Source organism: Pipistrellus kuhlii, unplaced genomic scaffold, assembly GCF_014108245.1.
Source record: "Pipistrellus kuhlii isolate mPipKuh1 unplaced genomic scaffold, mPipKuh1.p scaffold_m20_p_20, whole genome shotgun sequence".
In the NCBI taxonomy this organism is placed as follows: Eukaryota; Metazoa; Chordata; class Mammalia; order Chiroptera; family Vespertilionidae; genus Pipistrellus; species Pipistrellus kuhlii.
In genome coordinates this window covers 16,538,241-16,554,714 of record NW_023425516.1, presented here as the reverse complement: position 1 = coordinate 16,554,714, position 16,474 = coordinate 16,538,241, and the positions used below count along the sequence as shown (strand labels likewise).

The 16,474-nt window shown below is 55.2% G+C and overlaps 1 protein-coding gene across 1 annotated transcript in view; it reads left to right on the top strand.

Moving 5' to 3' along the window:
* Positions 1–15,967, top strand: part of MYO1H (myosin IH) — a 41,300-nt gene extending 25,333 nt beyond the window's left edge. Inside the window, exons 18-34 of the mRNA XM_036449747.2 lie at positions 1,205–1,251; positions 1,462–1,542; positions 2,484–2,589; positions 4,185–4,302; positions 5,873–5,986; positions 7,298–7,374; positions 7,684–7,752; positions 8,609–8,693; positions 9,564–9,723; positions 11,034–11,117; positions 12,057–12,150; positions 12,332–12,387; positions 12,993–13,128; positions 13,660–13,730; positions 13,834–13,931; positions 15,059–15,158; positions 15,816–15,967. Of these exons, the coding sequence (XP_036305640.2) occupies positions 1,205–1,251; positions 1,462–1,542; positions 2,484–2,589; positions 4,185–4,302; positions 5,873–5,986; positions 7,298–7,374; positions 7,684–7,752; positions 8,609–8,693; positions 9,564–9,723; positions 11,034–11,117; positions 12,057–12,150; positions 12,332–12,387; positions 12,993–13,128; positions 13,660–13,730; positions 13,834–13,931; positions 15,059–15,158; positions 15,816–15,839 (1,520 nt within the window). The 3' untranslated portion in view covers positions 15,840–15,967. The remainder of the gene's footprint in view (positions 1–1,204; positions 1,252–1,461; positions 1,543–2,483; positions 2,590–4,184; positions 4,303–5,872; positions 5,987–7,297; positions 7,375–7,683; positions 7,753–8,608; positions 8,694–9,563; positions 9,724–11,033; positions 11,118–12,056; positions 12,151–12,331; positions 12,388–12,992; positions 13,129–13,659; positions 13,731–13,833; positions 13,932–15,058; positions 15,159–15,815) is intronic.
* The last annotated feature ends 507 nt before the right edge of the window (positions 15,968–16,474 follow it).

The following is a 16,474-nucleotide window of genomic DNA, read 5'->3' as shown; positions in this document are numbered from 1 at the left end:
CATTCCTCGCCTGAGGCACAGTCTCCCCGGAATTCAGCACCCCCTCCCTGGTCTCAACTCCCAGGCGGGGTTCTTTGCTAACAGGCCCGGGTGTTGTACAGGGCTCAGTGTGAAGGCTGTGCATTTCCATGTACGATGCTTAGCATGAAGGCTGTGCCTTTCCATGTACAGTGCTTAGTGTGAAGGCTGTGCCTTCCCATGTATGGTGCTTAGTGTGAAGGCTGTGCCTTCCCATGTACAGGGCTTAGTGTGAAGGCTGTGCATTCCCATGTACAGGGCTTAGCGTGAAGGCTGTGCCTTCCCATGTACAGGGCTTAGTGTGAAGGCTGTGCATTCCCATGTACAGGGCTCAGTGTGAAGGCTGTGCCTTCCCATGTACAGAGCTCAGTGTGAAGGCTGTGCATTCCCATGTACAGGGCTCAGTGTGAAGGCTGTGCATTCCCATGTACAGGGCTCAGTGTGAAGGCTGTGCATTCCCGGGTATGATGCTCAGTGTGAAGGCTGTGCATTCCCATGTACAGGGCTCAGTGTGAAGGCTGGGCCTTCCCATGTACAGAGCTCAGTGTGAAGGCTGTGCATTCCCATGTACAGAGCTCAGTGAGAAGGCTGTGCATTCCCGGGTATGATGCTCAGTGTGAAGGCTGTGCATTCCCATGTACAGGGCTCAGTGTGAAGGCTGTGCATTCCCATGTACAGGGCTCAGTGAGAAGGCTGTGCATTCCCATGTACAGGGCTCAGTGTGAAGGCTGTGCATTCCCATGTACAGGGCTCAGTGTGAAGGCTGTGCCTTCCCATGTACAGGGCTCAGTGAGAAGGCTGTGCATTCCCATGTACAGGGCTCAGTGTGAAGGGTCTGCCTTCCCGTGGCAGCTCACCGGGTTGTAGAATGGAGCGTGTGTGCCATAAGGCCGGCACTGAGGACCTGATTCTCCCGGTGTCCCGGGGGACGCCGGGCAGTGTGTGGAGACATCTGGTGTCGCGGTAGAGACCCACTGGCATCTGACGGCGGAGGCCAGGAAGGCTGCCCGGCTCCCTGCCCGGCACAGAGGGTCCCCAGCAGAGAGGGTCAGCCCAGCTGCCCCCACGCCAAGGCTGAGGCCTCCTGTCGTCCCGAGATTGCTTTCAGGGTCTCCCTTTGCGGTCGGTGGGGATGGAATTGCATTTTCCGGCAGAGCCACCGATGGCAACGTTCCTTGCTCTGCAGGGTTCTTGGAAAAGAACAACGATCTCCTCTACAGGCACCTGAAAGAGGTCAGTGTGAAGGGAGCCATGCGTTTCCGATGGGTCCGAGACGCCCCCCCCCGGCACTGGTTTGGGGGCAGATTTGTTCCGGATCTTCCTCCCCGGGCGTCCTGTCGGAACGCCAGCGGCTGCACCGGACACCGAGGTGTCTGTACCCCCTTTTGCCTCCGCCTCCGGGGTTTCCGGAGAGCGGGCAGGGACCCCTCTCTCTGCCGGCAGGTGCTGTGCAGGTGCAGGAACGCCATCCTGAAGGAGTGCTTCCTGGCGGCCGAGCTGGAGAACCGCAGGAGGTCGCCCACGGTGAGTGGGAAGCGTGCCGCGTGGACTTGGAAAGGCAGCAAAGCTCCCCCCTCCTGCAGGTGCCCTCCCCGCGGCTCCCCGCCCTCCGTACGCCCTCCCCTTGTCCCGGAGCTGCCCCTCTCCAGGGGGGTCTACTGGGTACATATAGACCCAGAGTGGCCGCTGGCAGACACGCACTGAGCACCGATGAGCCAGGCCCAGGGCTGGACCTGGGATTTGCAAGAACAAAGCAGACGAGGCCCCTGAGCACGTGGCTTACGGTCCAGCAGGGCGGGCGCAGGGAAAGGACATCAGACAGAGCTGGGTCGTGCGAGTGCCGTGAAGGAAGCTTGGCAGCAAGGACAGGGGAAGGAGGGCGTGGTGATGGGCTTGGCGGCGATGCTGGCTCTGGAGAGGCACTAACCGCATCCGTGCGGAGTGAGAGAGGCATACTGACCCTGGATTCTCAGGCGAGGGCATCCAAATCTCTCTCTCCCTCTCTCTCTCTCTCTCTCTCTCTCTCTCTCTCTCTCTTTTTGGTTAAGACTCACTGGAGGATATTTTTCCCCATTGTTTTTCAGAGAGAGAGTGGAGTAGAGGGTGGGGGGAGAGAGAGAGAGAGAAACATCTATGTGAGAGATGACGGGGGCAGGTATAGGAGTGAATTTGCAACCCAGGTACAGGCCCTTGATGGGGAATCAAACCTGTAACCCTTTTTGGTGCGGGAGCTGCTGCTCTGACCACTGAGCAACACGGGCCAGGGCCAGATCCTTCCCTTAATGGGCAAAATGGTAACAGGCGGGACAGTCCGCGGAGAGTGTGGGACTCAAAGGGCTTCTTGGGCCAGGACATCCAAAGCCGCCTCTTAAAGGGGTCCAAAGGGCGGGAGTCTGATGCCCTGGCCGTTTTCTGGGTACCAGCTGGGAGAGGCACTGCTCCTCAGCCATCCCCTGCCCCTGCAGGTGGGGACGCAGTTTAAGACCAGCCTGAGCAGCCTCCTGGAAATCCTCATCTCCAAGGAGCCCTCCTACATCCGCTGCATCAAGCCCAACGAGAGGAAGGAGCCCAGTGAGTGGGGACGAGGCCGGGAGGGAACGGAGACGGAGTGCAGTGAAAATCCCAGCCACCACCACAGGCTTTCCTGGTCCTCTGGGCACGAGTCCTTGTCATTCCTTTTTAAAAAATATATTTGATTGATTTTTTTACAGAGAGGAAGAGAGAGGGACCTTTGTCTGCAGGCCTATGTTCTATCCACTGAGCCAAACCAGTTTTGGCAGTCCTTGTCATTCTTTTTTTTTTTTTTTTTTTTTTTTTAATATATTTTATTGATTTTATACAGAGAGGAAGGAAGAGAGATAGAGAGTTAGAAACATCGATGAGAGAGTCATCGATCAGCTGCCTCCTGCACACCCCCTGCTGGGGATGTGCCCGCAACCAAGGTACATGCCCTTGACTGGAATCGAACCCGGGACCCTTCAGTCCCCAAGCCGACGCTCTATCCATTGAGCCAAACTGGTCCCGGCCCTTGTCATTCATAATAATAGAAGGCAGCCTTAGCTGGTCTGGCTCGGATTGCAGGGTCCCAGGCTCGATTCCGGTCAAGGGCACATGCCTGGCTTACGGCCTTGACCCCTAGTAGGTGGCCCTGCAAGAGGCAGCCGATCAATGATTCTCTATCCCTTTCTGAAAACAATAAACATATCCTCTAGAACACAGAGCTAACATGCTAATTAGACTGAACAGCAGAGTCCGGGTGACCTTCCGGATGAAGCCAAGGCTTTGAGGGCCAAGCCTCTTGCACGAATTTCGTGCCCCGGGCCTCTAGTATTAAAACAAAGTAACAGATGGTAAACGGGAGGGCGTGGGGGCGTGTAGTCCCGAGTGAGCACTGCTCAGACTTTGGCTCAACCCGGCTGAGCCAAGCAGCCGCCAGAGGGGAGGGGAAGCCATGCTGCTTCCCTCCAGCCAGCGAACAATCTTATCAAACAGTCTATGACAGGGCTCTTCTCTAAATCCGTGGTCGGCAAACTGCGGCTCGCGAGCCACAGGCGGCTCTTTGGCCCCTTGAATGTGGCTCTTCCACAAAACACCACGGCCTGGGCGAGTCTATTTTGAAGAAGTGGCATTAGAAGAAGTTTTCGTTTAAAAAATGTGGCTCTCCAAAGACATGTCAATCGTTGCACTGTTGATATTTGGCTCTGTGGACGAATGAGTCTGCCGACCCCTGCTCTACACCCACGCCGTGGTCCGTCACAGAGCCACACAGGCAGGCTTGCAGAGGCCAGGCAGGAAGAAAATGAGTGAAGCAGCCTGGGCGCAAGGCAGTAGGGAGTGGAGGGGACTGCGGCAAACTGGGGAGGGCACGCCCCGTTCAAAAGGGCAGCAGGATTCTCGGCTGTTGTCGTCTTGTGGGACTACACCTACAATGGCCAGACTTTCGTGTTTTGTGTTTTGTTTCCAAGAGAAACCGGAAGCCCAGGTTTCCTTGTGAAACTCCCCCAGGAAATCACTCCCGTTCTCTCGGGGCCTCGGGAAGCGCGTGGGCGGCCAGAGGCTCCAGCTCCCAGGCCGGCGGCTCGCAGGTGCTCCTCTGGCCTGCCGGTTGGAAGGGAGCCTCGGGGTCCTCGGCCGTCACTCTCTCTCTCTCCCCCGTGTGTCCAAAGGCAGGTTCGACGACCTCCTCATCCGGCACCAGATCAAGTACCTGGGGCTGATGGAGCACCTGCGGGTGCGAAGGGCCGGCTTCGCGTACCGGCGCAAGTACGAGCACTTCCTGCAAAGGTAACGTTCGTGTCGTGGGCCGGAAGCCAGCGAAGCCAGACGCCTGGAGCAGACCCTCGTTAGCCGTGTGCTGGGGGATGCTCACAGTCCCCCAGCCGATGCCTGCGATGGCTGATAATACTGAACCCTGTAGATACGTTCTTTCCTAGACATGCATACCTCTGACAAAGTTTAATTTAATGTATTAGGCAAAGAGAGTGACAACGACAACAAAATAGAACAATTAGAGCAATAGACATAATGAAAGTTATGAGAGTCTGGTCTCTCTCAAAATATCTTTTTTTAAATATATATTTTATTGATGTTTTTTTTAATAGAGAGGAAGGGAGAGAGAGAATTAGAAACATCGATGAGAGAGAAACATTGGTCAGCTGCCTCCTGCTCACCCCCCACTGGGGATGTGCCCACAACCAAGGGACATGCCCTTGACTGGAATCGAACCTGGGATACTTGAGTCCACAAGCCAATGCTCTATCCACTGAGCCAAACTGGCTAGTGCAATTCATTCCTTTTTACAGCTGAATGGTACTTCACTCTGTGGCTAGCCCCCCATGTCTGTATCTGCTCATCCGCTGACGAACACCTGGGTGGCTTGCTCTCTTGGGCTATTACAAACAATGCTGCTAGGGCCATTCATGGGCAGGTTTCTGTGTGAAAACGTGTTTTCACTTCTTTAGGCGTATACTTAGGATGATAACTCGGTGTTTAATTGAGGAACTGCCAGGTTTTACCAGGTGGTTTTTGTGTGTTTTTTTTGGATGTACCCCCTTTGCAAAATTCTGGAAAATGGGTGTACACCATTTTTGCTCAGCAGGTACTCATTTACCCTCATCTCACTCATTTTCCCCCTTTTGGTGAGGATGACAGGAAGTAGCAGCCACTGCCTGCCCCACCCCGAACACACACACACACACACACACACACACACACACACGACGCTCCCATCTTCCTGCACTTTTTGAACTTCATACATCTCTTTCCTACTTGATTGCTGTCTGGGCTCGTTGATTCTTTCCATAAATACCTGCTGGTACCAGCGCTGTCTGAGTCGCTGGCGTTCACCCTGTAGAGAGAGAGGCTGACAACACATTATCTTCCCATTCGCCTGTTGAGGGACACTGTGTCTTACCTTCTTTCTATTCTGAATAATGACGCTATGGACATAAGCTTTTGCGTGGACATGTTTTCTTGTCTTGCATAGAAAGGGTGGGACAAAAGAAGGTTTACAGCTGTTCGCGTGGAAAAGAATACAATAATTAATCAGTAATAACACAGGAATAAACCATTTCACATACTGACATCTGTAAACCTTTGGCCCTGCCCTGGATACCAAGGAGGCGAATTGAATTTCTTGAGGTGTCTGATGTCATTGTTCCGTGAAGACAGGCCCCAAACCTGCCACCTGATTGATTGAAGTAGTTTTCTTTTTTATTTTTTTGGCAAAGTATATGTTATTGAATTCAAAACATCTGCCTTCAAGCAAGGAACCAGTCTAGGACGGCACGAGGCGGCTGGCGTGCGCCCCCTGGTGGGAGGATGGTGTAAGGTCAGGATGTGCCTCTCTCCCCAGGTACAAGTCCCTGTGCCCGGACACCTGGCCGCACTGGCGCGGGCCTCCAGCAGAGGGCGTAGAGCGGCTGATCAAATACATCGGCTACAAACCCGAGGAGTACAAGCTGGGGAGGTGAGTGGCGGGGTAGTCACTGTCAGAATGTTTCGGGCATTGATCCACAGCCATCTGGAGCCCAGAGATTCATCTTTCAGGAAATGACGTAGATGCAAAAGCAGATACTTCCCTCCACAAAATTTAAGTGCAGCTCTTTATAGCAACACCCTCCGTGTGTCTCCTTCACATGGGATGAGGCAGAGACCCAAACACCGTCCCTACTGGGGGGTGCAGTGGTTGGCTCACTCGGAACATTCCACACCTCTGACACCAGCTGGGTGTCCTACGATTTCACTCAATCCTGACACTGTCTGCCTGGAGAGGAGGGCTGACCCCACAGGCGAATGGCCCAGCCCTATAAGACGGCTCCTTCCCCACAGCAGATGCCTGTCCCAAGCCCACCTGGGATTCTGACTGACCTGCTGCAAACGGGAGGTTCCCTCAAGCCCCTCTTGGGGTTTGAGTAATTGGTTAGGGCAGGAAACATTTTACTGCAGGTTAGGATGGTGTGTTAGCTTCCTGGGGCTTCAGTCAAGAGAAATTCATTCTCAGTTCGAGACACTAGAAGTCCAAACTCCAGCAGTTGGCATCAGTCCTTTTTTTAAAAAATTTTTTTAATATACTTTATTGATTTTTTTTAGAGAGGGAGAGGGATAGAGAGTTAGAAACTTTGATTGGGGATGTGCCCACAACCAAGGTACATGCCCTTGACTGGAATGGAACCTGGGACCCTTCAGTCTGCAGGCCGAGACTCTATCCACTGTGCCAAACCGGTCAGGGCAGCATCAGTCCTTGATGCTTCCAGCGGCTCCTGACATTCCTTGGCTTGTGGCCACATCACTCTAGTCTCCGCCTCCGGCTTCATATGGCCTTTTTCCCTGTGTCTGTGTGTTTGTTTTTTAATTGATTTTTTTAGAGAGGAAGGGAGAGGGAGAGAGAGAGAAACATCAATGATGAGAATCATTGATCGGCTTCCTTCTGTACACCCCCTACTGGGGCTTGAGCCCACAATCCAGGCATGTGCCCTTGACTGGAATCGAACCCGGGACCCTTCAGTCCACAGGCAGATGCTCTATCCACTGAGCCAATCAACTAGGGCTGTGTGTTTGATTCTGTCTCCTATAAGGACATGCTTGGATTGAGAGTCCCACCCTAACGATCATATCTTGAGCCTTACCCTTGATGACATCTGCAAAGACCGTATTGCCCAAAAAGAACCTTACATTCTGAGGTTCTGAGTGGACCTGAATTTGGGGGCACCACTATGCGACCCACTGCAGATGGCAACTGACCAATCAACCGATGAAACACCTTTGTTTTCACTTCCAGAACCAAGATATTCATTCGCTTTCCCAGAACTCTGTTTGCCACGGAAGATGCCTTTGAATTTAGTAAACACCAATTAGGTATGATTTTTTTTTTTTTTCTGTCCTGACTTCAATAGACTGAAATGACAAGCTTAGCTTGAGCTACATCTTCAGCATGGATAGAGTGCTAGAAGCATTGGCTTTGAGAAGCTCGGGGCCTCGCCTTGGGGGAAGGCAAGAGGAAGGACGAGAGAGCTCCGGGCAGCCAGGCTGTGTGACCTGCTCACGTGGCTTCCTCGTGCCCTCTGCCCCGCATGCCCCGAAGGTCACGTCTGACGTCCCGGGGAGGTCACAGCTTCAGGAGGCTCACACAGAGGCATTCCACCCAAACGCTTGATTTATTTTTAGTGGCGAGGATTCAGGCCACGTACAAAGCCTGCCTGGAGAGGAGAGTCTACGTGAGAAAAAGACAAGCAGGTGAGGATTCCACAGAAACTTCCCAGGTGGCCACGGGCCTGGCGACTTCTCATCTCCTCCCCCTGCCCGGGCTCCTCCGTGCATCTTCCCCCCTCCCCACCCCACCCATACTTGAAACCTTGGTGTGTGTGTGGGTGTGTGTGGGTGTGTGTATGTGTGCAGTTCTGGGGCCTCTTCTCATTTTCACTCACTCATTTGACCAGAGGACGACAGAGTGTTTTATGTTCCATGGACGCACTTTATTTGATCCACAACATGTGCACGTTTAAAGAATAACTTTTTGAAAAGGTTACGGACACGAGTCCCTTTCCTCCGCCCCTCCCCACTTTTCACCACCCCCTCCCCTTCTGAATTTTGCATTTATAATTCCCTTGGTTTGTAAAAAAAAAAAACCATTACCATCTATGGACGCACCACTCAACAATCCATGACCTTGTAGGTAGAAGCCCAACCACTGAGCCACCCAGCCAGGGCTCTGTATCCCAATTTCAAAATGTAGACCATGAGAGCAAAGCAAACGCAGCCAAACCAACCGCATCCCCTGCTAAGACACGTGGAAAGAGACAGGAGCGCCCCTCTTGCCCCTGAGAAGGACCCCGGGCAGCTAGGGTCCTGCGTGTGATTTTGGGCCTTCCCCTGAAGCGCCCCACGCTCCTGTCTCCCTGGTTCAGTGCCCGCCCTCCCCCTAGCACCCCCCAGGGAGAACTGAGGGCCTTCACCCCACTTTCCATCTCCGGGATGAGCCGAGTGCGTGGGGACGTGCCGATGGTTGTGGCGTGGGCGGCCGGTCCTGAAAAACCCTTTTGGATTCGATGTGATGAGCTCACCCCCTAACGGCGACAGTGGACTCTTGCAGCCATCAAACTGGAAACCAACTGGCGCGGAGTCCTGGCCCGGAAGGAGGCGGAGAGGAGGAAGTGGGCCGTGCTGATTATCAGGAGGCAAGTTCTCGGGTGCAGGAGTGGGGGAGGCCCCTCGGGGCGGGGGGGGTGGTGGGGGGTGGCCGTGGACTCGGCTGGGTTTCCGGATCTGTGCAGACGGGTGGTCCGCCCTTTGGGAAGTCAGTCCTGAGGGGTTCAGCCCTCTCCTCCGAGCTCCCTGATTGGATGGCGATGGCAGCTTAGTCCATTTGTACAATAGTTTTCTCTTAGCCTAGCTCCGTGGTCGGCAAACTGCGGCTCGCGAGCCACATGCGGCTCTTTGGCCCCTTGAGTGTGGCTCTTCCACAAAATACCACGGCCTGGGCGAGTCTATGTTGAAGAAGTGGCGTTAGGAGTAGTTTAAAAAGTGTCTCTCTCAAAAGAAATGTCAATCATTGTCCTGTTGATATTTGGCTCTGTGGACTCGTGAGTTTGCCGACCACGGGCCTCGCTCAAAAGTCACAAAGTCAAATGCCTTCTGATGCCAAAGTGGGCACAGTAAATGGGTCTCATAAGACAGTGAGGTATGGTGGGGACTGCGGCCAACTGTAACGCTCATTCCCTCTCAGGCGACAGCTGCCAAGGAGAAATGCCAGGCGGATCTTTTGATTTCTCGGGAAAGCTGGAAATTTGGCTTCCGTGTAATACCTCTCTCTTTGGTCGTTGTTTTCGCTGGCCACTAATTCAAGCCACTAAAAACCAAGAAGAAATGGGGTGAAACGGGACAGATCGTTGGGGTGGATCGGGCCCGAGGGCGACATGACTGGCTTTGGCCTGGGTGACCCTCGAAATCATTGCTGCCCTGTGGCCTCCTCTTGTGGTCGGACGAGCGGAGAGGACAGCTCGGGGAAGACACGGGCCAGGAAACGAACGTAACGCTTCCCAACGCAGGTTCATCAAGGGCTTCATCCACCGCGACAAGCCCCTTGGCCCGGACAACGAGGAGTTCGTCGTGTTCGTGCGCAAGAACTACATCCTGAACCTCCGGTATCACGTGCCCAGGACCGTCCTGGACAAGCGCTGGCTGCGGCCCCCCGGCATCCTGCAACACGTGAGGACCGCGCCGGCACGCGTGTGGCGTGGGCACTGACGGGGCTTTCGTGTTTGTGTGTGGACCTCCTGGGTGTGGAAGGGCTACCTTAGCCATGCGCGTGCGTGCGGGTGCTGCACGGAGTCTCACTCCTCGGAGTCCGTAATATTCTTCGCTAGAAACATATAGCACTTTTTAATTTATTTTTTAATATATATTTTATTGATTGTTTACAGAGGAAGGGAGAGGGCTAGAGAGCTAGAAACATCGATGAGAAATACCCATCAGCTGCCTCCTGCACACCCCCTATTGTAGGGGTGTCGAACTCAATCAGAGAAGGGGCCAAAATCTAAAATCCAGCCTAAATCGCGGGCCAAATGGTTTACTGAACAGTCATAAACTGTCATTGTGATGGAAACGCAGCGGAGTGCAGTGATGACAGCGCGGTGCGGGCCACATTGCAAGGCCTGGCAGGACGGATTTGGCCCGCGGGCCTTGTGTTTGACACATGTGCCCTATTGGGTATGTGACTGCAACCAAGGTACGTGCCCTTGACTGGAATTGAACCCGGAACCCTTCAGTCCGCAGGCCAAACCTATCCACTGAGCCAAACCGGTCAGGGCACTTTTATCTTTTTTAATATATATTTTTATTGATTTCAGAGTCACTGATCGCTGCCTCTGCACACCCCACACTGGGGATTGAGCTCACACTCCGGGCATGTGCCCTGACTAGGATTTGAACCTCAACCACTGACTGAGCCACACTGCCCAGCTACAGAGCACTTTTATTTATTTTTTATTATTTTTTTTATTATTTTTTTTTCTTTACACAGAGGGAGAGGGATAGAGAATTAGAAAAATCAATGAGAGAGAAACATCCATCAGCTGCCTCCTGCACACCCTCTACTGGGGATGTGCCCGCAACCCAGGTACATGCCCTTGACTGGAATCGGAACTTGGGACCTTTCAGTCTGCAGTCTGGTGCTCTATCCACTGAGCCAAACCAGCTAGGGCTATGGAGCACTTTTAAATGTCTGTCCTGGGGTAGCCTTCCAAAGGGTTAGGTGGCTGTGAACTTCTTTGGCTCTAACCTGGCCCCCCTGAGCCGGCATCCCTAGGAGCCTCACTTCAGACGGTGTCTCAGGTGCACTCACTCAGCCGCACTGGCCAGCAGCAGTGAAAAGGCGGCACGAGGTCAGCTAGGCTGCTTTCTGGGACTGTAAGGTCTTGAAGCCGCACTTTAAGTCGAACTGAATTCAACTAGGTTTTCACAGCTATTTTGGTGGCCACGGCTGGAGACGGGTGGGAAAAGGTGTGTTCTCCACACAGGCATCGGACCTGCTCAGGAAAATGTGCGTGAGGAACCTGGTTCGGAAGTACTGCCGCGGGATCACAGCCGAGAGGAAAGCGCTGGTAGGGACCGGGGGTGCGAGGAGGGGCGGGCCCTGGCCCCACGGCCGAACTACTCACTAGTGGGCCTCACCTGTCAGCCGAGGCACACGACGATTAAGCACAGCACGAGCCCTTAAGTGGCAGCTGTTACTAATCGGCATCACTCCGTTGTTACCATGGGAACAGTCCAGATGGCCCCTGCAGGACCCGTGTGCTGGAGGTCTGGCTTTTTTTTTGTTTTTTTTAAAATATATTTTATTGATTTTGTACAGAGAGGAAGGGAGAGAGATAGAGTTAGAAACATCGATGAGAGAGAGTCATCGATCAGCTGCCTCTTGCACACCCCCTACTGGGGATATGCCGCAACCAAGGTATTGTACATGCCCTTGACCGGAATCGAACCTGGGACCCTTCAGTCCCCAAGCCGACGCTCTATCCATTGAGCCAAACCGGTCTTGGCAGGCTTTGTTTATGCTCGTCCCAGGTTGGCAGACTTTCCCAGCAAAGGGCTTGAGTACACGCTTCAGGCATTGGGGGTCATGGGGCCGCTGAGGCAAATGACAGCTCTGTGGTTAAGAGCAGTGAGAGGCAGTGTGAAGCTCAATGCAGAGCTGAGCTCCAGTAAAACTTACAAAACCAGACCCGAGGCTGGCTTTGGTCTGCGGGCTCCAGTCTGCCGACCTCTGGCCTGGGGCAACAAATGGCTCCCGAAGTTCTGCACATCGCGCTTCCGGGAAGCCAGCGCAGGTGGGAAGGAAGAAGCATAAGCAGCAACTCCGTTTCCGCCGGGAGGGTCATTGTTAGGGCATTTTGCCAAAGCCAGGCGTGTGTTGGGACGTCTGTGTGGAGGTGACACAGCTCCCACCGCGTGTCCGGGAAGGCGTGCCATCCGTGGACCGTGGGGCGCGCCTGTCAGGAGGCCCGTGGCCACTGCTGATGTACCCTGAACTGTGTCCCCAGATGCAGCAGAAGGCGGTCGCCAGCGCCGTCTTCAGGGGGAAGAAGGAGGGCTATGCGGAGAGCCTGAATAAACCCTTTGCCAACAGTCGGATAGGTAAGTACGTCTCCCCATGTACCGACTCGGTTGCCTCGTTTTAAAAAGTCAGAGGGGACGTTTCAACTCCACAGCGTTTCCCACGGCTGCGCCCCAGCTGGGGCCTAGGTCCCAGAGGGACAGAAAGCCAGCGGGTGCCGGTGGCTCCTGCGACGACTCTCTGTGCTCTGTTCCCTCCTAGACGAAGGAGACATCAACCCCAAAGTGCTCCAGCTCCTCGGCAGCGAGAAGATCCAGGTGAGGAAGAGGGGGGCCTGGCTCAGGCAGGGCGCCGGGTGGAGCCCGAGGCCGGGCCTGTTTCTGGGGGAGCAGGCCTGGCAGCACCGTGTACGAGCCGGGGGGCGTGCGGGCAGCCCGGGCTACCTGCCTGCCTGCCTGCCTGCCTCAGGAGCGGTGCGATCCCAGGCGGGTCTGGAAGGTCTCGGGGGGCTCTGCTGGCTGCTCGGTCACTTTGCTCCCCCGGAGAGCAGAAGCCCGCGTGGCTAGACTGGCTGCTCCCAAGGCTGAGGCCGCTCGTGCCCACAGAGCCGTAAGGAGAGGGCGTCTCCGCTGACCTCTCAGAGCTGACCATGCGGCAGGTGGCCACAGCTGGTTGGGCACGTGAGGGAGGCAACCAATTGATGTCTTTCTCTCTCCCTCAAAATGAATGGGGGGAAATCTCCTTGGGTGAGGATTAAGAAAAAAATTCAAACACCTACAAATCCACCTAGCAGAGAGCACCAGGGTGTAGGAAAAACCTGGTTATGCAAAATGTAGCTGAGCCTCTGAGTCACCAGCAACTCAGCCTGCGCCTCCTTTCCCCGAGCCTTCCCCGAGCCATGACGACGGTCACCTCCTTGCAGTATGGCACCCCGGTCATTAAATACGACAGGAAAGGCTTCAAGGCGCGGCAGCGGCAGCTCATCCTCACGCAGAGAGCCGCTTACGTGGTGGAGCTGGCCAAGGTCAAGCAGAAAATCGAGTACGCGGCTCTCAGAGGTGAGACGCAGGCAACCTGGGGGCAAGTCACGGGGTGGACTTGGCTCCCGGCACTCCAGGCGTGAAGCCCTCGCTCGACCTGAGGGGACGGTGTAGGGGCCTGTTATTCTTTTTTAAATATATTTTATTGATTTTTTTTTTACAAAGAGGAAGGGAGAGGAATAGAGTTAGAAACATCAATCCGCTGCCTCCTGCACACTCCCTAATGGGCATGTACCCACAACCAAGGTACATGCCCTTGATCGAAATCAAACCTGGGACCTGTGAGTCCGCAGGCCGACGCTCTATCCACTGAGCCAAACCAGTAGGGGCGTGTTATTCTTGCATACACACCAGTGGCGCCCATTTTTATTTGGTGCACAACCTGGACAGCCCAACAGCAGGCTGACTGTCCACGGAGGCCCTGCGCCCTGCTGGGCCCAGCGAGGGGGAAGACGGTGGGGTTGGGGAGCCCCGAGGAGCACCTCCCCTTGCACCTGTGCTAATGTCACGTCCCTCCCTTCCTGGCTGCTCACTGCGGTCTGCCTGCAGGTGTCACTACCAGCAACCTGAGCGATGGGTTCTTAATCCTTCACGTCTCGCCGGGAGCCAGCAAGCACAAGGTAACGGGTGGCCTCCGGCCCCTGCTGAGGGCCGAGGCTCGGCGCCCACGTGCCGGTGGGCGGCGGTGAGAGCGCCCCGTCCGTCCTCTCCTCCCCGCCGCAGGGCGACGCCATCCTGCAGTGTGAGCACGTCATTGAGGCGGTGACGAAGCTCGTCATGCTGGTGAAGAAGGAGAACCTCGTGCACATTGTTCAGGGAAGGTAGGAGGTGTCCTCTCCGGGGAGGAAGGCCCTCGGGGCTCAGACGCTTGTGCGCACGTCCGGGAGGATGGGACTGTTGAACTGTGTCCGTTCCCTGCAGGGGGCGGGGAACCTTTTTTTTCTGCCAATGGGGCCACTTGGATATTTATAACGTTATCTGTGGGCCACACAGAATCGTCCACTTAAAACTTGGGTTGCTACAAAAAGGCCCGTAGGCTGATTGGATTGAAGTCCTGCCTGCAGTTGCCTTGGCAGGACCAGGTCCAATGAGATGGCCCCTGGGCCGGACGTTCCCCACCCCTGCTCCAGCCGGGACTCGTCCTTTCAATGAACTTTTTCCCTCTCCCCAAAGCCTGGGGCTCCAGAGAAATGAAGAAGTCGGTGACCACTGGGTGACCCAAGGGGACAGGGTCTGCGATCCAGTATTCAAAGGCGGGAATACTGGAGGAAAGCTGGCCCAGTGGGGCATGGGCCGATGCTGTGGCAGCCTGTTTTGGAGGACAGCTGGTTGAGCACAGGGGCCTCCACTGCAGACTGATGAGGGAACAGTGCTGCCATGTCTTTGGGACACAGAAGAAAAATCCCTGGCGCACAGAGTACCTGCTTGGTTCTCTCGGCAGCTCTGCAGTGGGTGCACCGTCACACAGCTGGGCAGGGACCGTGCTCGGACCCTCAGCACTGCTCCCGGAGCCCCTAAGCAGGCGGCTCCCTCACACTTCTGCTCCCATCACGTCCCCAATCCTTAAAACCTGCTGAGTAAATCAATCCCTATGGGGATGAACGGCGAGAGGTGGAAAGTGGGGCTTCTGTACTGCTCTGCCTCTGCGGGCAGAGCTAGCCCGTGAGCTGTAGTGTGAAGACATGTAGTTACCCAGGCAGCAGCTTGGCCCCTTGAAACTGAAGGAGCCAAACTGATCTTAGACTAACGACAGAGACCTGGGTAAGTTTCCCAGTTATGGAAATGGTTTTTGTCTCTGCATTACTCAAACAGGCACTCAGATCCTATCATCAATCACGTTCAACCTTGAAACGAGTAAAACTTCCTAAATGCATTTCGTTTGCAGAGCAAAGGCAGAGAGAAAAAGGTAACACCAGGCCGGTAGCTCAGCATGTTGTGTGTATTTAAGTTTACAGTTTTACATCAGTCCTGGGAGAGAAGGCACGATAGTTTTCGACACGGGACCAGAAGAACAAATCTATAAAGATAAAAACGGACAGCTAACCGTGGTGAGTTTACTGTCAGCTTAACGGGAGCCAGCAGCTGCCAGTCCATCCTCCTCCTCCTCGGGTTTAAATGGCAAAGCCCTGCTGCTGTGCCTCATCACGGTGGTTCTCAAACTGGAACCTCCTGCGCTAGCACCGCACCCCCAGGCCCTGTGGTGCCATTGGCTGCGGGTGTGGCTGGTGCTCAGAGCTCTGCCCTCCCTGTCCAGTAGCTTATTCTGAGCCCAGCTCGAGCAGCTCCCCTTTGGGGTCACGGAGCCTGGCTCCCTGCCTGCTTCGCTGAAGGCACTAACGGCCTCGCCAGCCCATTTCTGTGTGGCATGTGGAAGCTCCTCCCGCTTACCTGGGAGATGCTGACGGGTGGGGGATCACTGCTTCTTCCGGCCACTCAGCGTGGACTCTTCCAGGTGGTGGTTCTCAAACTGGAACCTCCTGCGTTAGCACCACATCTCCAGGCCCTGTGATGTCATTGGCTCAGAGCTTTGCCCTTCCTGCCCAGTAGCTTACTCTGAGCCCGGCTCCCTGCCTGCTTCGCTGAAGGCCTCGCCAGCCCATTTCTGTGTGGCTTGTGGAAGCTCCTCCCGCTTACCTGCGGGATGCTGACGGGTGGGGGATCACCGCTTCCTTCCGGCCTCTCAGCCTCGGCGTGGACTCTTCCAGGTGTCTGTCCGCAGGAAGTCCTGATAGAGGGTGGCGTCTGCCGAGGCCAGGACACAGGACTTGACCCAGGAAGCTACCCTTTCGAGGGAAGGCCCCCCCAGCTCTGAAGAAACAGAGCGGCTTCTCCTGCCAGCGCCCGACCCCAGCATCTCAGCTGCCCTGGGCGCTAACGTAGGTGTCCTCTCCGGGAGTCACGTCACCCGAGAGGGTGGTTCGAATGCCCCCCATAGGACAGACCCCGCTGCGCACTCTGACCGGCCACCGGAAGGTAGGCACAGATCCCCTACCTTTGCCCGCTGCCTCCAGGCACAATGCAGTGGGAGAGGTGGCCTGAGAGGAAGCAGGTGAAAGCTCACAACGCTGCAAAACACCGGAATTAGAAATGCACCGATTCCTTAACATCTCTCATAGGCGCTCTAGGTGCCGGAGGGTGAGCTGTGTCTCCCCAAAATTAAACTGGTGGCAACACCGGCTGACTGGTTTTGCTTTTGCAGAGCCCAGCTGCGGGTCTGCCCCAGACTTCCTTCTGCTGTTTAACTCGGGAGCTACAGAGAAACGCCTCCGCCTTCCCACCCCCAGCAGCTTCCAGGCGGTCGAGCAGAAGGTACCATGACCGCCTAGCGCGCTCTGCTCAAAACCGCACTTCACTGTGCTGGGGT